General features: G+C 39.1%; 1 protein-coding gene across 1 annotated transcript in view; it reads left to right on the top strand.

Annotated features, from left to right (window-relative positions):
- Window positions 1-22,630, top strand: part of rbpjb (recombination signal binding protein for immunoglobulin kappa J region b) — a 54,166-nt gene that overhangs the window by 21,562 nt on the left and 9,974 nt on the right. Inside the window, exons 2-4 of the mRNA XM_036597783.1 lie at window positions 7,891-7,929; window positions 18,062-18,157; window positions 21,770-21,935. Coding sequence (XP_036453676.1) covers window positions 7,891-7,929; window positions 18,062-18,157; window positions 21,770-21,935 — 301 coding nt within the window. The remainder of the gene's footprint in view (window positions 1-7,890; window positions 7,930-18,061; window positions 18,158-21,769; window positions 21,936-22,630) is intronic.

Here is a 22,630-nt window from a genome sequence, read left to right on the forward strand (position 1 = left end):
GTCATGTGTTTTCTCATAGAATACATGATGGGTCACTCCCACTTTTGTCGTTTTTTTATTTATTTGGTAATTAGGCCTGTTAACATTATTATATAATTGCCTGATCACATTTAATTGAGCTGTTTGTAATTATTTAGGCTGGCTGCAATTATTGTGTACAGTTGTTAGCTTTCACAATCATGTTTACATCGAAACAAAATTTTTCATTTTTGTTTGAGGCATATTCATGCAAATAAAACAAAGAAGAAAACATGTTTATTGAGACACATCATTATGAAAACAATATATTTCTACATTCTGACTGGTGCTACCCTTCAGAGTAATGTTTGTTTATTTGAGCTAAAGTATCGACCGCTATGAAGCAAGTGATCTAATAGGCTAATTTGGATATTTTAAGCTTGTACTTTAATAGACAAATTTTTAATTGCAGTAATTTGTATGGCCATTAATCATCAACTGAAATTTCATGATCATGACAGGCCTTTCGGTTATCTGTCTTTCTGATTCTTGGATCCTTGGCGCTCTCTCGTTTTGCACTTCTCAGCATAGATTTTTCTTGATTCTGATTGAAGTTTAAGAGTTGTGGCTGTATAATAACTTCTGTCTTGTGAGCATACGTTTAAATGACAGATGTCACGTGCAGTGTTGGTTGGTGTTGATAATGATGTAGTGATTTTGGGGTTAGGGGGGAGGTTGTTGGCGGGTGGTGTCTCCCCAGACAGACCTCTGAATGAGGGCTTTACAGCAGCAGCATGGGCCAGAGCTGCCAGGAACAGGCTGGAATCCATTATCCACTCAAACATCAGCGTTTCACTGTGGGAACCTTATTGATCTCTAGCTCTATAATTATTCTACTTACACACCCTCTCACACACGTCCTATCTCCCTCTTTCTGTCTCTCTCTCTCATTTTCTCAATCTCTCTCACGCTCTTTCTTCTCTCTGATTTTGTCTCTATAGCTTTTCCCCCCTCAGTCTTGCTTTATTCTCCTCTCTTTCTCTCTGTTCTTTCCCTCTAATCGCCTCTTTGTCCCTCTTATCTTTCCCCTTTTCTCCTCCACACGTGCCTGATCCTCTTCTACTTCAGTCTTTGTCCCTCTTATTTGCAGCTCTTCTTCATGACCCTCAAAAAAGTCTCTCTTTTTTTGATGAAACACATTTAAGTATTAAAAATAACTGATTAGAAGTGTAGTCATTACACAAAATTTGGCACTGCATACACTAAGATATATTTTGTTTTGCAGGTTATAGCCACAATGGCAGTTCAGCACAATTTTTTGTTGTTGTCCATCATAACTTATACAGCACTTAAATGAGCACTTTATACAGCACTTAAATGAGCACTGAATTAAGTATTGATTATAATGTATTTTACTGCACTTATGTATTGTATTGTATTGCACTGCTCTGTGTTTAACTCTTCCTTTTTCTCTAGGTGTCAATAATGACTTTCTGATTCTAGCAGTATCTGAGCTCAGGACTGGCTTTCTCTCTAACTTATTGGTAACTAGCAAAAATACTTACTCTGGATAGACAAAGCACTTTTTGTAAGTCACTCTGGATAAGAGGTGGTTCTTTAGGGAACTAAAATGGTTCTTCCATTGCATCGCTCAGAGAACCCTGTCTGGCACTTTAATTTTATCAGTGTAGATTTCGCCGATAATTCAAACTGATATTTCATGCTGTGGTGTTTAGGTGATGCTGGGCTGCCTGTGCAAACATGTCAGCATTAAATATATATTTAACAGAATTTGTAATTCTATAAAAATAAGTATTATTTTTCATTGGGTTACCAGGTGGATTCATGGGAAGATGGTAAATTGTGGCCATGAAGGGATGCACATTATCGGCAGTAGGGGTGCGGGAAAAAATCGATTCTTAGATGCATTGCGATGCGGACGTGAATGATTCAGAATCGATTCACAAATGTCAAAAATCGATTTTCTAAATATTTAATTTATAACGTAATGTTGACGGAACGCAAAGGGCGGAACTTGGAAGTGGGTAAGTGCAGCGCCCGGACAGTCTGTGGCGGCACATAACAAAAACACTACTGGATGAGTGAGAAATCCGACTGGCTCCCTCTGCATTAAAAGCCAGGTTAGGTCAGGAGTCACAACACAAATGATAAGAAGAGCCATTTTGACCTTTCAACAAAAATCAAACCACCTTGGGAGCCACAACATTTAATGTCCAGTATGTCTCAGTATGTGTTGATGTCCTAGTATAGACTAAAAAATATAAACGAGAGCGCAGATTTACTTCGCTCTGCTTTAAGCTTTAACTATAGCCGCGTTCCTTCCATCTCCGCCAGAAAACTTTCCCTCAGAAGTAGATCAGTTAAATGTCTTTCAGTGTTCCGCTGTTTTACGAGGCTGAAGTCGCTTCTCATTCTCCAGCTTCTTGCTGAACTTTCCTGTTCCACCTTAAATTCTGACTGAGGCGCTGAAGGTAAAAGCGGCACCATTTAAGGTGGAACGGGAAAATTAGAAAGAGATGCGACTTCATCCTCGCAACTTTTTAGTGTTTGACAGTCTCTCCTTGCAGATTTAACGTACCAGGAAACCAACTGCGCTGCTTATAAATGTGAATAAGTCCGTTCATCTCCAAATGTTCGTCTGTCTTTCTCTTTTACTTTTTCGTTCGCTACTAGCTCGGCGAAACCTCGTTGCTACGTGACCTGCAGTCTTTCGCGATAATCGTTTTATAATCGCATCGCAGCCCTCTGAATCGTAATTGAATCGAATCGTGAGGTGCCTAGAGATTCCCACCCCTAATCGGCAGTAATGATCAAGTAGGCTGTGGCATTCAAGTGATGATTGATTGGTATTAATGGGCCCAAAGTGTGCCAAGATTCCCCACACCATTACACCACCTCCACCAGCCTGGACTGTTGACCTAAGGCAGGTTGGGTCCGTGGATTTATGCTGTTGGCGCCAAATTCTTATCGTACTATCTTTGTGCTTCAGCAGCAGCTGAGGTTCATCAGGCCAGGCTACAATTTTCATGTCTTCAACTGTCCAGTTTTGGTGACCCTGTGCCCTTTGCAGCCTCAGCTTTCTGTTCTTGTCTGACAGAAGTAGAACCTGACATGGTCTTCTGCTGTTGTAGCCCATCCGCCTCAAGGTTCAACGTTCTGTGCATTCTGAGATCCCTCACCACCATTGTATAAAGTAGCTATCTGAGTTACCTTAGCCTTTCTGTCAGCTTGACCATTCTCCATTGACCTTTCTAATCAACAAGGCATTTCTGTTCGCAGAACGGCCTCACTGGATGTTTTGTCTTAATTACACCATTCTGAGTAAACTCTTTAAGACTGCTGTGTATGAAAATCAGCGTTTGTAGAAATACACAAATCGGCCTGTCTGGCACCAACAATCATGCCACGGCCAAAATCAATGAGATCACTTTTTATTCCCTACTCTGATGATTGACGTGAACATTACCTAAAACTGCAGGCCTGTATCTACATGATTTTTTGCACTGCACTGCTGCCATTCGACTGGTTGATTAGATAATTGCATGAATGAGTATGTGTACAGGTGTTCCTTAGAAAGTGTTCAGTAAGTGTATGTTGGCATCAACAGATATGTACATGGAAAATACTGACATTTGCTGATTGGACATCTCCACTTTAAACCACTTTAAAAGATAAACCACTTCCTGGTTTATCTTTTTCCAGTAATGTGTTTTGGAATATTTGCAGGGCTATACATTCAGTTACATCAATTTTTATTGTTTGCTCAGTCATCTGAATAGTCTGTAGATTAATAAATGATGTATACGGACATGCATTCGGATGTTGCAAAAAATATGAAAGGCAGCTCACTTTAGTGCAAAACTAGGGTTCCATGATAAACACATTGTTAAGGGCTACAGTGCATTGGGCTTGAACTTTCCTCTGCCATGTGGAGAGCAAGTAACAGCTAAACAGCCAATTACAGTCCACTGCTTGCACAGCTCATAAACTTCTGTAAATGGAATAAACTCTTTTGACTTGATCTGTTGCATCAATGACACTGTGTGTCCTTGTTCAGCCTTACAGTGAAGAAAAATGTGCTTGGAGTCCTGGTAGTAGCTATTAGCTATTAGTATTTCATTATTTTTTTATTTTACACAGTAGTGAAGGCTTTAGTGTTTGCTTTTTTGCCGTTTGCGTAAAGAGGTTAGTTAGATTTCTGTGTACACAGCAAAAAAAAGTTTGTACTTCTGTCACATCCAGTCCGAGGCATACTTTAATAATCTTTTAATAATATTATTAAGTAATCTGTTTATTATTAAAGAATTTCGGAATAATTTATTACTTCTTATATCATCATTGTAATAACCAACAGCTTTATCTAACATTGCATTTAATGTCCATATCGTGTTGCCCTATATACATAACTTTTGCTCAGTGCTCAGGAGTCCAAGATGTGCATATTGGCCTTGAATACGAACAGTTTAATTATAAACTGTACATTATTTCATTATGAATGTACATATTCATAGTATGTGTATCTGTACAGGTTATGTGCATTATTATAGATGACAGGGTGGCTCCTGACTCTCACATTCATTGCTGGCTGTGCTCACGGCTGGCTGTAGGCTGCTCTGATCTCGTGGCAGGGCCAGCGTGACTCTGCCTTAGAGATCCTGCCCTAACTCCCTGCGGCCCAGTGGGGCTGCAGCTCGAAGACCCAGCCATCGATTTTTCTCTCCTCTTCTATTTTAAACCTTCCACAGCCTCCTCCTGTCTCCAGACCTGCCGTCTAACAGGCTAACAGAATGGTTGCTGTGCATTCAGTAGGCGCTTCAGCATAGTGCGCCCCTGTATGAGGTGCATCATGAGGTTAACCTGCAGCAATAACACCAAACCTGATTTTCCATAATGACTTATTTTGTATCTGTAAAGGTTGTTGCTTGTATTACGAGTATCGGTATTGATGTTACCTAGTGATATTTACCAATTTTCAGTTTTAGTGATATTGATACATAATGGTATCCATGATTATATCTTATTCCGTAAAATAGCATCCCTGTAGCCGTGCAGTTTGTGTTTAATTGCTGAACTTACATCAGCAATTAATCACCTAAAAGATGTTGTAGCCTTAGAAGAAAACCAATCAGTTTCCTACAAATTACTGTACCTTGACGATCTGTAGTTCCATGATTTAGTCACATGCTCTGAAGAAAGAAGCCCCAGTCTTATCTGGGCCAAAGTTGGCCGTCAGTTTTTTAAATGCAATTTTGTTCACTTTACACACGGTATTAAGGATCTGACAGTTCATTGCAATATGTGGCATTTATGGGGTGCTTTTATAAAAGACATAAAAAATAATTAGCATGTTTCCTTTCTGGAGATCTGGTTTCTATCATGTACAGTACTATGTAACACTGTGTGTTAGTATAACTTTTAGATAAGAAAACAACAGAAGAGTGTAATGAAAACAAACTGTTTCGGGGTTGCAAGACATGTTTTAGCACATAGTAGCAAGAAAAATGTATTATCAGTACCCTGATAAATTTTGAAAATGTTGTGAAATCGAATGTTTCTCCCTGTTATAAAACCACCCAGCACTACTAGAAACGGCTGTAACAATTTTACAACAGCGATTTTACTATAAATTTTACAGAAGGGCATTAACCTTTTTTTTTGGTCAAAATATAGTTTAATATGGGTGACTAAAAGATGCTCTCAGTACTGAGATCCAGTCAGCATGGATCTCACCATGGTAATGCTCTCATCCTCAGCTGTCTGGTCCAGCCAGTGCAGTTCAGCTGCAGTATCACAACTTCACCCTAAAGTCAATGGCATAAACATCAAAGGATGCTCCAATGCCTAATGCGAACTCTTTGAGGCTTTGTGCCGTAGTTAAATCCAGCACTGTGAGTTTACCGCAAGCCCAACAAAAAGCAACACTCAGCCTGATGTCTGTAACGAAGGGCACCCTTCAAATTCTCTGCATGATGCATTCAATAGGTGATGTCATGAGTGGTCTGGCTATGATGTGACTGAACTTACATCAGCAATTAATCACCTAAAAGATGTTGTAGCCTTAGAAGAAAACCAATCAGTTTTCTACAAATTACTGTACTTTGACGATCTGTGGTTCTATGATTTAGTCACATGCTCAGAAGAAAGAAGCCCCAGTCTTATCTGGGCCAAAGTTGGCCGTCATGAAGTATCGTGGTCGCGTGGGGGGAAAGTTGACTCAGTGTCTCGGGGTTTTCCATGTCTGATCTCCACAACATTGCTTGTTTGATCACCGTAACACTGTCAACCAATAGAATATTTAGAGCATAAAATTCAGTAACCATTTGCTTTAACAGGATCAAAGAATAGAAAATGTTATTTATGAGCATTTGTGTGTCGTCCTGTAAGCAGACAGTTCTAACCGAGCACTTGTTACGTAACCTGTTCAGCTGATAAGTGCTTCTCGAAATTTGACAGTTGATATGCCTGAGACCACATAGGGGAAAAAATTCCCTATAAATATTTAAGCAGAATCTCTGTTACAGTAGTGTCACTTGGCTAACTTTTTCTGTCAGTTGGGGATTTGGTAAGTTTCGTCAGTCAGTGTGGACATCAGCCGCCTACTTTAACAGTGTCTTCTGACTTACATGTGAACTGACAAATCATCGACCCTTTTAGCATGAAGTGCAAGTTCAGACATTTGATGAAATGGTGCTTCACCAAAAACTGTGAAACTAAGTAGTGTACAATGCCTTGACAACTACCAGGAAATCACATCTTAGTAACACAAGACTTTGAATAGCTTTAAAAGGTGGGATGCTGTAAACTTTTTAATCCAGCGACTCTGTCTTGCACTGAAAGACTCGTCTTTGTCATAGAGTGACATTAGCTAACATTTAGCTTGATAAAGCAACTTTAAGTGCCTAATTTGTCATATAACAAGGTAAAGGAAACCTGGCTCTGTGTAATCTAAATAGGTGTTGTGAATAAATCATAATATGAGTATATTTCATCCAATATCAGACTGTTCATTTTAAATTTTTGAGGAAATGTTTGTCAACCAGAAATTTGCATGAGGCGTCCATCACAAGTAAACCATGAAGTAAACTCAGAGGTCTGAACTCATCCTCCAGAGTCTTTCAGTGTCTGGGATATGTCCTTTAGGATTTGCCATTCTCGCATAGTCCAGTCTCAAAGATTTCAGTAAATATGAAAATCCCAGGTCTCTCAGAAATGCCCTCCAGATTCACATGTCTGACCTCACTTTGGGGTTTTTTAGCAGACTAACAACTGGAAGCGTAGAAGTGGTGGACTGTTGGTGGCCAATTGAGCTTTGTTTGCCAGGTTGTGATTGGGGCCTCGAATGTGGTGAGCGCGGTTAGGTTTGCAGTGCTACTGAAGAGTGATGGGAAGATAGAGTGGTCAGAGCCACCTGTTAGTGTTTGTACACACGGTCATGTGACTAAACAGTCCCAAGGTCACTATAGCAGCTGCAGCTCTGTATGTGTGTTTGCCATTCACTGTGAGGAATGTTTGAGAACAAGAGTTTGTCAGTTACCATGAATTATGGAAGATAAACAGTTTTGGTTTATTTGTGTGTGTGGGTGTGTATATGTTTTGTGTGTGTGTGTGTGTGTGTGTGTGTGTGTGTGTGTGTGTGTTTGTGTGTGAATGCACTCTGTAACCGTAATTCAGAGTGCTCGGGTGGTTTCTCAGGTGTTTTGTGTGCATGCACTTGCACAATGTTTGTGTTCATGGTGTGGTTAGTTGTCAGTGAGTCTTTCTCATGCTCATGCTCATGTTCTCTTTTTTTTTCTCTCTCTCTCTCTCTCTCTCTCTCTCTCTGTCTTTCTTTCTTTCTTTCTCTCTCTCTCTCTCTCTCTCTCTCTCTCTCTCTCTCTCTCTCTCTCTCTCTCTCCTGCCCTCTCGTTACAGGAAGTTTGGGGAGCGCCCTCAACCACAGCGCCTGACGAGGTAAGCAGACAATCTTCATCTCATAAACAAACAAATACAAAAGCAACGCCCATCCAATAAGTGCCCTCAGACTCTGGCACTTGTGCTAAAGACCCCAAGAGCAATGCTGGGTGAAATGAGGATCAATATCAGAATTTTTTTTTTCAAAAATTTTACAGGATATGATTTTTAACTCTGCATCTTAAGGCTGGGATTTTAAAGAGCAACTGCAGTCACACTGGTCTTTTGCCGTTCACTTGACGTTGCAAAATGGACGTGACAAGGCAGGTCCAGAAGATTGACAGTGAAGAACCTTCATTTGTAAATTGAGAATTAGACCAAAAGTTTATGTTTCAGCACTTTAGTTTTTGATCTTTAGAAAATTACATTGTAAAGTTTTGAATTTATGCTTTGAGCATTTAACATAAAAGAAGTATTTAAGATGTTTTAAGCAAGCAGGCACTGGACCTTAATTTATAGAAAACAATCGCTATTTAAATCACCATCATATTATTGGTCAGAAAAATTGCAATTAGATGTTTTCTCCAAATCTTTCAGCCCTACTGCGGATCATACAGAAACATCAAAAGGTTTGTGTTTAGACACTGGATATATTAGTGTTTTCTCTGTTTTGGGTGCTCAGTGCTGCTGTGTGAAGGAGCCGGCTCCTCAGGGTCCAACAAAGCTAAAGCAGTAGCACTGTTTGTTGAAGATTTGAATTTACATGTCAAAGTTCACCAAAGTTAAACTTAATGCAAAGTTACCTCGAAAGTTTTTCTCCATGCCCCTAAAATCAATATTTTTGTGGGACACCAGTATTGGTATACCGGTATAGACAATAAATCGACCAGCAGCGCTAATGCATATACATTGACCCTATGAAGCAGTGTGAGAAGGGCTGCACGCAGGTGTTCCATGTAGTGCTGTTGTCATCTGTGACATTTCTCTGTGGTGTGTAATTCTTAAAACAAATTGCATGTTGGTCATGGATACTTGTGAATAATATGTCTGAGTTGTGGCTGCGTGTGCAGTTTCTTTATGGCCAGTCTGAAAATAAAAGTGCTTCTGGCTCAAAGCCCTTAAGCCTCCACTGAGGTTTTAGGCTTGCAAAGACAATGCAGTAGTCTCTCTCTCTCTCTCTCTCTCTCTCTCTCTCTCTCTCTCTCTCTCTCTCTCTCTCTCTCTGTCTCTGTCTCTCTCTGTCTCTGTCTGTCTGTCTGTCTGTCTCTCTCTCTCTAGCTTTCTCATTTTTCACCCTCTTTTCTGTCTCCCTCTTTCTCTTTCTGTCTCTCTTATTCTTTCTTTCTCATTCTCTCTTTCTCTCTGTTCTGTCTTTTTTCCTCTTCTTCCTCAGAGAGGAAATGAGAGGTTGAGCATTTTTCGAGAACGAGAACCATTTTCAGAGGCTGCTCTCTATGAAGTGTGTCCAGTGTTTGGCTCATGTTTGGGCCTCTGGAGTGGAGGAGCGAAGCGAGAGAGATGGAAAATGACAGAGGAGGAGGAGGAGAAGGAGGAGAGAAAAATCTGGCGCCGATGGCTGAGAGAGTGCGGCCGCTCGGCGGCTGACTCAAAGCGTGAGCGTGGAGTGCACACATGAAGGCCGCTTCATAATTACTCCCTCATAGGCTCTCTCCATGGCTTCTAGCTCAACTTGATCAGAGGCGGGCTTGCTAGATGCTGGTAAAATTAGAACTGTGCACAATGTTGTAGTGTAATATTTTGAAATTTGATGAAATATAAAAAATATAAAATGATTGAGTAATTGATTAAAAGTAAAAAAATCACTGATTAAAATTTACATCCTTCATTAAACGTCAGTGATTAACTGTCACAATGAGAAATATCTGGACACGATCCTTTATGTTTTTTTTATGGGGGGGGGGTGTTTTTTGAAAGGCTGTGTGTAGTTTCATTAATTTGTACATTTCACGTTTTTATTGTTTGGCTTAAAAATTCTTACATGATTGATAAAATGGACACAGTCTTTACAAAATTATGAACAATAAAACCCACTACATTCACCATAACTAAAATGTAGCTGATTAGCCAAGACATAGATAGAAGTATGTCATATAGTGTCAGAATCCACACCACAAGCAAAGCAGTTCAAGATTACTTAAGTTATAACAACTATTCATATAACAGAATGAAAACTTGAAGTGATATTTGTATGCATAATGGGTTCCGTATTTATATGTAGGTTTATGTACAAGGATTTAAAAATAGCATACATATATATATAGCTTCAGGCCTAAACTAAAGATGCAGAGACACCAAACGTCTTGCTTGGCTGTGAGTTAAGAGGAAGTTTGAGTTGTGTAAATTAGGTTTTTTGCTTGAACTATCGCTTTAAGGCCTTGCAGTTATGTAGTTACAGTGTTGAAGGACAGAGAAACAATACTCTACGAATTGTACATCTTTCATTTAAATATGCTGGACACAAGATAGAGCTGAAATAACGATGATGATGATCACAGTATCCGCTCAGTGGGTGAACATGTGTGTGTTTGTGTCTGGGAGGACTTGACAAAACGGTGGGATGATGTGTGTGTTGCGGCGTGCAGCACCAGATGCTCCAGAACATATGCCCCGCTTATACATATGTATCCTGCATCTGTAGAAACTAATCATCAAATAACCTCCCTCGCTGGTGCCTCTGAACCCCTACTGTGTCCTTCTGAGTCATCCTCCCTGCCTCTCTTCTGTTCACTCACAATTGATCACTGGCCATGAATAAGCAATAATATCCAGGGCTTTTCACTGTTGAAACGGATTAAGCTGTCCGCTGATGAATAGAATGACGGGCTCTAACGCTACAAGAGTTGGCAAATATTCGTATTGTGCCACTGTTTAAAAGGGGAATCATTGTTTTGCTATTTTTTTGCAGATATGTGAGTAAAATGATTCAAAGATTATGTTACTATGCAACTTCATAGTTTTCAGATCAGATTGTTGGAAACTTAAGAAAAAAAACTTTTTAGATATGTTCACAAAGATGAACTGAACTGTAGGCGATTCTAAAAAGATGATGACATAATAAAATATAAGCATCTAGTAGGCCTTGTATCTGCGTACTGGTAATCAAAGCTCGGAAGTTCTATAAATAGCTAATTCTGATATATATCTTGTATTAACATATTGATCTTGAAATATTTGAAAAACTGAATAAAATGTAATGTTTGTTTTGTATTATTTTAATCTACATAGTAAAAATTATTTTAAAGTAAAGTAATAATGTTTTTATTAGAAATGTTATTTTATGCACAGAACTGAAGATGTTTGTAATGAGTCAGAGGCAGAGCACTGTTTCAATCTCTTCTTGTTGAAATGCTTGTATCTGCCCTGTCCTGTCTGAAAACTTTTGACTCATGAAGTATCCCCCAGCTTCTTCACTTGTGTGCATGCTTGCACGTGCCTGCATATGAACGAATCTTGTGTAGATGTTCTCTCTGTTAGGGAGTGGATGATAAAGGAAAAAAACAGTACCACAGTATTTGCATGATATGTATCACAATGTTTTACTTTTCTGAAGTTTGATCATCTGAAATAGACCTAATGCTATAAAAACAAAATAGTGATTCTTACATTATTTCTCATACACATTATGTTTTCTTGGCCTCAAAATTTCACAAAAGTAATGTGAAACCTCGAAAGCCTCATGTAAACTCCAAAGAATCGCACAGCTGGTCAGAATCACTGATGATACCCAGATTATAGTAGTAAGCAAAAGTTTGAACACACCTGATCAAATTGTGTGTTTTGTTGGTTTTCTAAGTGAAAATAAATTACCACATCCTCTACAGAGAACCAACTTAAATATTAAAATTAAAATATGCAGACAGGTGAATGAGTGTGTATCCATTTAGAGAATTAACAAGAAATTTGACCAGTGTACAATTTAGTGTCCCCCCGTCCCCAACTGTTTTAAAATGTACTTTTTAGCATTTAGTATCTTGATTTGGCTACAGAGAGAATGGAGGTTTTTTATTTGTCCTACTGGTAACTGGTTCATCCTTTTACTATGTTTGTTTTCAAATGTACTTTTTGAAGTGTATTTATTTTCTTGTTTACCATTTTTATTTAGCTGCACAAATTGAGCAGAAGTGAAAGATTTGTTCTAAGAACAGAAGGAATTTATAAGAAGTGTTGTGTGTGTGTGTGTGTGCGGGCAGGCGGCTCTGGCGCTCTGTGTCTTTTCCGTGAGGGAGCTGTTAGCTGAGCCCAGTGCGTGTGGTTTTTGTCTACAGCATATGAAGTCACATGCTCCCGCGGCTTCCCCTTCGCATGCGAGCAGTGTGTGTGCAGGGGCAAAGCCACAGAGCTGATCCTAAGGAGCGATAGACCACTTGCATGGGATCACATGGTTTCACCAAAAGACTTACTAAATGCACGATTTCAGAAAGTGACCACTGTGCATTCTCAGTGGTGCTTGGAAGTTGCGTTTTGAAGCCAGTCAAATTTCTGTACTTGGATGAGTGCCATGTTTGTGATCTGGTGCATCCAGTCATGCACATTAGCGCAACTTACCAGTACTTCCGGCTCTTGTATATGGCACGAAGTGTGACCATAAAAAGCCAAAACAAATTTGGGCAGTTTATTTCCTCAGTGTTGAGTTTTGATTGTCATGCTCTAGAGATGTTCATTTTGAAGGAATAGCAGTGTTTGAAGCTTCACTCATAGGCTTAGGTGAGAGTAAAGACAATTGCTGCACTTTTTGTAATGGTTTCCTCTGCACAAAACCATTGTAATGTGTAGGTCGAACATCTGTCTACAAGAAATTTCTGCAAATAGGTTTTGATTCGAAAGTTCTCTGAAAAGATCTCAATCTCTCCTCTGGATAAACTGTACAATAAATGCTAATAAAGTTCAAATGTTGTGCTCTTTTGGAAAATTAGCAAAGCTTATCGCAGTACAACTCGTCTTCCAGCTTTCACTTTCCTAGACTCAATATTCAGGCAACTCAACAGGCAACTTTACTAAAAGTAATGCTGCAGTTGAATTTGAGGAAGGTGGAGGCTTTTTTTAAAATACATGTGAGTAGCTATGTTATGGTGAGATCAGTGACTGCAAAGTAGAGATGAGGTGAGATTTACTGCTCCTTACTTTGAAGACTTGTGAAGTCATGCAGTGAAGTTTTAACCAAGTAAATTAGTGCAAATGTAATAAATGACTAGGTGATGAATAATCACTTGTAACCTGATGAAGCCTAAAAGCGAGCCTGGCCTCTCTGTGCTTGCCAGGGCAGCTATGTTTGAGAGGTGATAAAATTGGAATGAGGGCTGCCAACATTGGGAGATGAACTATTCAAAGCATTAAGAAAGGCACTCAGACACCCAAAGATGTTTTCTCTTGCAGCAGTATCTTTTTCTTAAATGCACGCACCCCTCGTCCGCACAGGACAGGTCATACAGTGCATCAGAGATATCCGATAACATTTGCTGCAGGAGGATGACATCATTTTTCTACAGGAATTGATCAGAGCTGTGTTTCCCATGAGGCTGGGTGGCGTTCCTCAGAGTTCAATATTTGGCCCGTTACATATGTTGTTATCTCATAAGATAGTGAGGAAAGTGGTAATTCAAATTATAATATAGGACATATTTTAAAACTGAACTGCTTTGCTACACATTCATGTCAAAATCACAGAACTCTTACAGTTTTAATCTAAACTTTGAGACAGTCAACTTTATTCCAAAGTTGTCTGTCTCAAAGTTTAGAATAAAACAATAGGTTACAAGAGGCCTTTCAGTACTTTGAGTTTATTAACAGTAAGGGGTGTTCTTGGGCTGAACATGAAGCGGAATGCCTAAAAGCAGATCTAACTAAAAGCACATACATTTAAAGTAGGCCTTATACAATTATGAAATTATGAATTATTTTGTTCATTATATGCAAATATTTAAGTACAAGCCTAAAGCCTAACTACCCAAATTGGCTGATTAGCCAACAGCTCCACAGCGTCCAAGCTGTCTTAGCTGTCAGAAGCTCCCAACTGAGGACACAAACAGCTGAAGCTCAAATAAACAAACATTACTCATTGCTGCCCTCTAATGGTCTTACACTATTTACAGTTCAATTAATGCTTTGGTTCAAAGCCTATCTATAAGCCTGCTTAGCCTGGCATCTTTGTGTAGTCGTTAAGAATGTAAGTTGTCAGCCCCTCAGTTTAAAGCTACACTATGCAAGATTTTATTTGTTAAAATTGAGTGAGGTAGAATTCCTGAGTCAATAGAAAAAATTCTCTAAAATATGGTCTGCAGGCTGCTGTGAGTCACCCTGTAAAGCCCATAATTTAAAAGTCCGAGGGTTTTTGGACCACATCATATGTCTGTATTAATGCACAGGCTCAAAAAGAAGGTCCAGCTCGATGTTGAGGTCTCAAATGCAAAATTAGTTTTAAACTGAAGAAGATATGATGACATTAGTAGATAACTCACTTGCATCCTTGGAAGACATGTTGTTCAAGTTTTGACTGAGTTCTCTTTGAATAGGCTAATCTTCAATACACGTGCAGTCATCAGATTGATCCACTCAGGAGGGGGTCTAAAGCACTGTGGATGTTACAGAATGTTCATCTGCATGTTGCATGCAATTGCACCTTTCCACCAGAGGGGTCTCCAAGTCCCGAAAACTTGCATAATGTAGCTTTAATGCAGCTTTAATGTAGCTTTAAACAGAAACATTTTCACTTCATCTTTTATCGTCTGCCTAAGCAGATCATCAGTCCTTCCACAAAATTGGAGCGTTAACACAGAATTCAGTTGTTTCGAGGCGGACGTAAATGTGCCTGTATAGAGTATTTTACTGCCTCAAACGCGGCTCTAATTTTTTGATTTGTTTTTTAATAGATCTGTTTTTTAGTAGTGTGGGTTGTGGTGTAGTCTGTAGTTCAGTTTTGACAGACTGAATATAGTTCAGTTTTGTTGGCTTTGTGCTTTGTCGCTCTAGGCCAGTCCAGTAAGGGTTACTGTTGTGCTGTGACTCTTGCACCTCTCTATCTCACCCCCTCCCACTCTCCATCCCTCTCTCCCTCCCTCCTGCTCGCTTCCATGTCTCAGGGGGCCCCCATGCTTTCCATAACAAAGGACTGTCTAACTCGAGCGTGCGGAGGGCGTTTGTGAGGCAAGGGGAAGCAGACTGACTGTGTGCGTGTGACCTGCCCCCACCACTGCTCTGTCTCTGTGTCCCTTCGAGCACTCTGGCGTGTCAGGTGTCACTGACATCTGTGCAAATGGAGCGTTTTATGTGTGTGCATACTTGAGCATATTTAGCAGACTGTGCATCTTGTGTATCTTTCCTTCTTCTTGTGAAGAACATCAATCATTCTGCAGTGTTTCAGCATTTATAATTTCCATTCAGAGTGCAGACAGTGGCTCGGTGTTGTGTTGCAGCAGTTATTTTGTTTGTGAAAGGCTTTATATACTGTACTTTTCAAAAATCTTAGGCACCTAAGGACATTGTTTAAAACCAATTATCTAGACAATAAGAATGTTTGTTTGTTTGTTTGTTTGTTTGTTTTTGCATGGAAAGAAACACCATGTATCACTGGAATAAAGGCAAGTGCATACATAAAAACAGTAAAAAGTAACTTGTTTTCAAAAAAGTAATTGAGATGATGTGAACTAATCGAAAGAACAAGGTTTATTAAATTCCATAATCAGTGGACCTTATTTTAATATAAAGAGCCCAGAGCATGGAAAACTGAGTATTCCTTGAATTTTTTTTTTTTAATAAAAGAGTTTGATGAAGTACGAAAACATTGTTAAAGTTCCAATTGTACTGCTATCCAGTCTGTGCAGTCCATTATGAAAACAGCCTGTTTTGAATTCATTGTTTTTATGACATCACAGAAATCAACACATCTGCATATATCTGCCTATTCAGCTAACAACAGTTTTCATGCTGAAGCAATAAGTGTTTCACCCCAGCGTTTTTTAACAAGGCACAATACGAGGCAGCCAATCACAACAGAGATCATTTACATACATTACATACAGTCTTAAAGGTACAGTAAGAAAAACAGCTTGGCTAATTATAAGGGATACAGAGAGGTTGGAACATGGTCATGTAAAAATGAATTATGACTATTTTTGGTTCATAAAACCATGCAACCATTCTAAGTGGACCTCTAAGCAAGAAAAAGATAAGATATGGGCCCTTTAATGAAGGATTGATTAGTCAGACCAGGTATAAGATGATTACAAATAATTCCAGGCTTCCTCGAGGAGAGGATTGGAAAGGGTTAAACAAACATATTGATATACATAAAAACACAATGTATTATTATACAAAAACACTATGTAACAACTTTTACACAGTGTTGTTTGTGCAGAGCTTTCGCATAAAGAGCGAGATTATTAAGTGTATTTATGCAGGGCTGTTTTTAGTTAGTCAACTGAAGTAATTGGAACACTGATCTTGTAACATTTGACACGAAATCAGAATTCCTGGGTTATGAGCTAAGAGGTTTTGGATTCTCCTCTCTCTCTCTCTCTCTCTCTCTCTCTCTCTCTCTCTCTCTCTCTCTCTTTCTCTTCCTCTCCCCCTTCTTTTGCTCTCTCACACACATACACAGCAGTGCTCGTTTCTGTCCTTTTGCCCTCTTCATTACCCCCCCCACCCCCCCATGCGCACACAAGTGCGCGCACACACTTTTCTTAAAGACCCCCAGCTGTTGAGGTTGAGGTTCTTGGCCATGGTGTTCGTATGCTCTCTGCAAGCAACACATACTTTAGCTCACCAGAGAATTGGCTAATCAAAGCTGGGCCTGTGTTTCGAGTCAAGCTCTTGAGGTTTGGGCTATCACATCGAGCCTTTCTGCAGGCTTTCTCTTTAAAAAGACGCTGGACAACAAAAGACTACGCGTCTTATATGCTCTCATATAGAAAAACTGAACTAAAGCTCGAAATTCACAGAATTCATACAATACAGTGGTGTCCACTGTATATTTTCCAATATTGCAAGTCACTGAAATAGCGGCTTACGTTAATGTTTCCTTTTTCAGTTTATTAGAGCATCCAAAATAATAGAATCACAATATTATTTTATAATAATGTGCTTCATAAGCTGATATGTTAGCCCTGAACTAATATGTACTTGAGAGGAGGGTGCTTTTCCTCATTGCTCTTGATTCTGAGGTAAAGAGGAAGCGATATTCGTAGAAGAGGGGGGTCTGGCCTCATTGTGGACTTACTTGAGTGATTATGCTTCATGCGTACTCTATTTGCTCTAGTGTGTCAAACGTATTGTTCATAATGCTGAAATGTGTGTGTGTGTGTGTGTGTGTGTGTGTGTGTGTGTGTGTGTGTGTGTGTATGTATATATATATATATATATATAGTGTGTGTGTGTGTGTGTGTGTGTGTGTGTGTGTGTGTGTATGTATGTATATATATATATATGTGTGTGTGTGTGTGTGTGTGTGTATATATACACACATATCTTGAAAACGCAGTTTGAAAGTGTGCTGTGTACATAAGAGCGTAACAACAACTAAGTGGCAGTTTACTACATTCAGCTCAGTGTTCAGTGTTTAAATCACCATCACAATATTGGTCTGAAAAACCACGATTAGATAATTTACCCAAATTGTTGAGCCTTAGTTCTTCAGTACCTGTGTGTATTAAATTGACAGTTGTGTTGTTACCCTCCTACTAATGATAGTTTCATGTCAGAAATTCTTTTCAAATTCAGTCTTTTTCACTGAAGGGTGAGACTTTCTCTGTAAACAGACACCGCGTTGAGTGTTACAAGCTTGTCCATTCATTTTTTGAGCAGTGCATTCAGCCATTCTGTTCCAGTTTGCATTTCCATTGTTTTCCATTTGTTTTGTTAATAAAATATCTTCTACTCACAAACACAAAACTAGTATTGTTAGAAAGTTTTGATTTTTTGAAAGAATCTTTTGTTTTTTCATTGGTTATAAGTTCTGTGTTATGATTGGGAATTAATATCGAACATACTCCATGCTTTTATTATCGCCAGCAATAATTGTGACTTCAAAGGATTTAAAGTATTGCCTTTATCATCAATTCATCAATCAATGACCACTCACTTGCCAGTGTTTTTTAACGCTGTAGTTTGATCTTCCATGAAAGGTCCACTGACATTCTCTGTTTCTCTCTTTCTTCTTTTCCTGTGTCTTTTCTTCCAGAGAAGCAATGCGGAACTATCTGAAGGAGCGAGGAGACCAAACCGTTCTGATCCTGCACGCTAAAGTTGCACAGAAATCATACGGCAATGAAAAAAGGTAAACCCGCAGCTAGCTGTGACAGATCCAGGCTGGAAGAGGTGTGAGTGTGAATTTCAGTCGGGATGGTTCGTGACATGCTTTTTGACCTCTCGTGCTCTCAGCCTCTCCTATGAGGAAGCGGAGAAAATGAGGTTTTCTTTGCCTGCGGGGACGTTCAGAGAAAGAGAGACAGAGAGGCCTGAGTAAGAAGAGAGGAGGGAGAATGAAGTGAGGGAGCGTAGGAGAAAGAAAGGAAATGTTTGGAGGGGGAGGAGAAGGTGTGGAAAGATTGATCAGAGAGGAGTTAGTGTCTGGGGAGCGCGTGTTGTGGTTCGTTCTTGGCTGGCTTCTCTTGGCTTCAAATGTGTTTCCCTTGTGATCACACCAGAAGTGTCTCAGTGTTAATCCAGACTTCACAGCCAGACCCAAGAAACAGCTGAATGAAAGAGAGAACAGAAAGGAGACGGACCAAACCTTCCTTCAAATGTGATCCATGAAATTAGTTGCACTCACAGGGAGTTTTGTAGAGCCTGAATGGTTAGTAAAGTAGCTACTGAAAGTGAGTGCAATTTCACTTGACTTAATGCATTGTTCCTCTCCTTTGTTTGACCTTTTGACTGCTGTCTTAGTGATGTGAATAGTAAGGGAAGTTTAAGTCTGTGTGTGTGTGTGTGTGTGTGTGTGTGTGTGTGTGTGTGTGTGTGTGTGTGTGTGTCCAATGCGCTTTTTTATTTAACAATGAAATTGCAGGAAGAAGTCAGAGAGAAAAAATCAAGCAATAATAGCACCAAAGTTATCTTTTTATTATTCTGTCTTATTTTTCATTTCTATTTATTTATCTATTTATTTATTTAGCCAGCGTGAATCCTGGGTAACAGCCTTTACTGCTAAGAAAGTGCAGACAGCATGAGGGGTTCCACTGAATCACAGAAGCTGACATTTAAAATACTACAAGAGCACCCATGAGGTCTGATGTGAAAGACTGCATTAGTGTTAATTTATTTCTGATTTCTTTTTGTGTTTTTCTTTAGTGTTCTTTATTTTTTTCTTCAGTGTGAAAAGGTTTTATGGCTTTGTTGCCCCCTGTGGAGACATATGGAAATTGTCCTACAGAAAATGTAATGGCAAAATGCTCATGGTTTCAAATAATGATAATTTAAATAAAAATAGAAAACATTTATAAATATTTATTTCAAAAATTGTAAAAAAAAGTCAAGTCAAAAATTATTTATGTAGCGCTTTTTACAAGAGGTGTTGTCACAAAGCAGCTTTACAGAAAAATCTGGGTCCAAGTCCCCATGAGCAAGCCAGTGGCGACAGTGGCAAGGAAAAACTCCCTAAGAGCAAGAGGAAGAAACACTGAGAGGAGCCAAGACTCAAAAGGGGAACCCATCCTCCTCTGGTCGACTCTGGATTGCAAACAGCTTTAGTATAAAATATTAGAATACCAATTTGTCAATAACTTCATGATTTTCCTAAAAATCAAAGTTCATTTGATGGTCAGTAAAATAATCATTTGGGGACTGAAGACACCAGTTGTTGTTGTTGTTGTTGTTGTTGTTGTTGTTGTTTTTTGTTTTTTTTTCTTCTGTTATACAAGCCTTCTGCTGTGCAACCGTACAAGGCCTTAATTGTTGTATTGTAAGCTTAATAAGACACACATTTTCAATGGGAAACAGATCTGGACTGCAGGCAGGCCTGTTTAGCACCAGCACTCTTGAATGTGAAGCTGTGCTGTTATAACACATGCAATATGTGGCTTGCTGTTGTCATGTTGAAATAAGCATGGCTGTCCCTGACAAAGAAAGTGCCTAAATGGCAGCATATGTTGCTCCAAAATGTGTTTAGCTGTTGACATATGACTTCCATTGTGCATAGTACAGTCATAACTTGCATTTGTGGATGCAGCGATGAACGGTATTTGTATATGGTTTGTATGTGTACTCCTAAACCATGTGGTGATAACAGAAGCATCCCCGTTTTTACGGCAGTGCTGTCTGAAGGGTCTGAGGTCACTAGCATTCAGTTGTGGTTTTTAGACATTTTTTTCTGCACAGAGATTTCTTCAAATTTCCTAAATATTTTGTTTATTTCATGCACTGTAGAGGATGGAATACCTAAAATCCTTGTTATTGCTCGCTAAGGAACCTTATTCTTAAACTCTTGGATTTTTTACAGATGCGTTTGTGGCAGTGGCGAGCCTCGGCTCATCCTTTCTCATAAAGGACTCGACCTTTCCCGGATGCTCCTTTTATATACAAGCATAATTGCATCACCTGCTTAAGATGTTTTTGAACATTTCACAATCACTGCATTCTGGTTTTATTTGGATTTTACCTACTGTCTCAACCTTTGTGGAATTGGGTTTGTATATTAAGTACGTACTGAAGAGGTGTTGAAAAACGTGGACCTTTTCTGCCAGGCAGAGTTTGTTCAAAAGAATAAAAATTGTTCTTCAGTCAATTTAGTTACATCCCAGATGAAGCCTTCCATCCGCATCGAGCCCAACAGCCCTGCTTTGGAGCATTACGCTATTAGTAGGATGTGAAACCAGACACTAACAGCACACTACGTAGCAGGTTCCAGAACGGGTCGTTTCCCTTTTCACCAAAAAAGTCTAAAATGTGTTTGAATAAGCTCCTCTGTCATAGACTCAGACATTGTTATGACTCATTAATGATTTGTTTACCTCTTTTCCCTTTTGTGTGTATGAGGAGGGTTTCAGACTGACTAAGCTGTGTGTGGGTTTACAGGACTTGAACTTGAAACCAGCTTCATCAGTGTTGTTTTTTTCTCCCTTTTTTGATCAACAAAGGTGATTTTGTGCAAAAGTGTGTTAAGATTCCCCCACCCCAAGTCAACACACAGAAACACACAACCAGCTTCCATTCATGTGATGACTGTATTAGCATCTGATTTTAATTACAGAATAGCAGTTTCCATTTTTTAGGGATATCTCATCACTGTCTCCCCTGCATGTGCCTGACTGGCCTTTGATGCTGTTGGATAAGAGTTGCTGACAGAATCGAGGCTGAATGATTTATGGTGGAACATTTGTCTTTGTGTGTTTTGGACTCAGCTCTTCAGTTTTACTAGGATGTGGTGTGTTTTGACAATGCGATCAGCTGAGAGTTGCAAACATATGAGGATATATGCTGCCATCTAATGGATATGTGAAGTAAATGGAATGTGAAATAGGTCCTAATAAGGCAGTCATGCTAAACTGTACAAGCAGGCATTTTAAATAGGTGCATACAAACCTTTTATGGTACACATTTATAAAATTGGGGTTACATCTACCTTAGTATTACACTGAAAAATAACATTTATTTTTGGAGGGTTACAAGTGCAGTAAAATTAATGAAATGTAGATATTTTAACATAGTAGCCCAGAATATATACTATAGAACCTTTTTTGGTACTATATAGAACTCATTTTGCCCAGAGTGTGTTATTTATTATATTATATTAATTAGTTACGTGATTTGGAAATTTGTCTATATTAACAGTCGAGTTACTATATACCTCAGACTTTTTCTGTTCTTTCTAAATGCAAAGTCCTTTTAAACAAATGAAAATATGTAAATCTGTTCTGTGTATGTGTGTGTGTGTGTGTGTGTGCGTGTGTAGGTTCTTCTGCCCTCCTCCATGTGTGTATCTGATGGGCTGTGGCTGGAAGAAGAAGCGGGAACAGATGGAGAGAGATGGCTGCTCGGAGCAGGAATCTCAGCCATGCGCCTTCATTGGGATTGGCAACAGTGACCAGGAGATGCAGCAGCTCAACCTGGAGGGGAAGGTAGAGCGCGTACACACACACACACACACACACACACACACACACACACAATAGCTGATGATGGAGAAACACTGCTGAAGTCACTAACATTCCTGGACTACATTTGTGTAATTTTTGCTAAATCTATGAAAAACTGACAAAAGTTCTACTGAGAATATCATACCTCACATATTGGAGATCATTTTCAGTATGTGCTCCTAACAATAGAAAAGAAGAAAAGAAAACAAATAATTGTTTAGAAAAAAAATGCTCTTCATACTGAATAATAAACTTGCAAGTAACAGACAACATGTCCTTAAACATTTGGACGGTCTCTATTTGGGTCATTATGCTGCAACTTGTCACTCCAAATCAGTTTACCAGTAGAGCAGTTGAATGCCCTCTTGTAATGCCCTTCATGAAAAAGTTTCAAAAGGCAGAAACAAAAGAAAGACTGCAGAAGCAAATAAATATATTGGTAAAATCAACAAAAAAGCAAAAATTGGCAAGATGTGTAAAAAGTTTACATTACAATGAGACAAAATAAGTATGACGGGTTGCCGTGTTTACATCTTGCTCTTAGAGGTGCATTGAGGTGTTGACAGTATGTAGAGCAGGCAACTAGCCAGCATTTAGCTTACTAAACAAAAAGAAAATTTGTTTCCCCTTGGCTGATTAAAAATTGGTGCTCAGACATGAGATGGATAGCAAATCAG

This window comes from Colossoma macropomum, unplaced genomic scaffold (assembly GCF_904425465.1).
Source record: "Colossoma macropomum unplaced genomic scaffold, Colossoma_macropomum, whole genome shotgun sequence".
Taxonomy (NCBI): domain Eukaryota; kingdom Metazoa; phylum Chordata; class Actinopteri; order Characiformes; family Serrasalmidae; genus Colossoma; species Colossoma macropomum.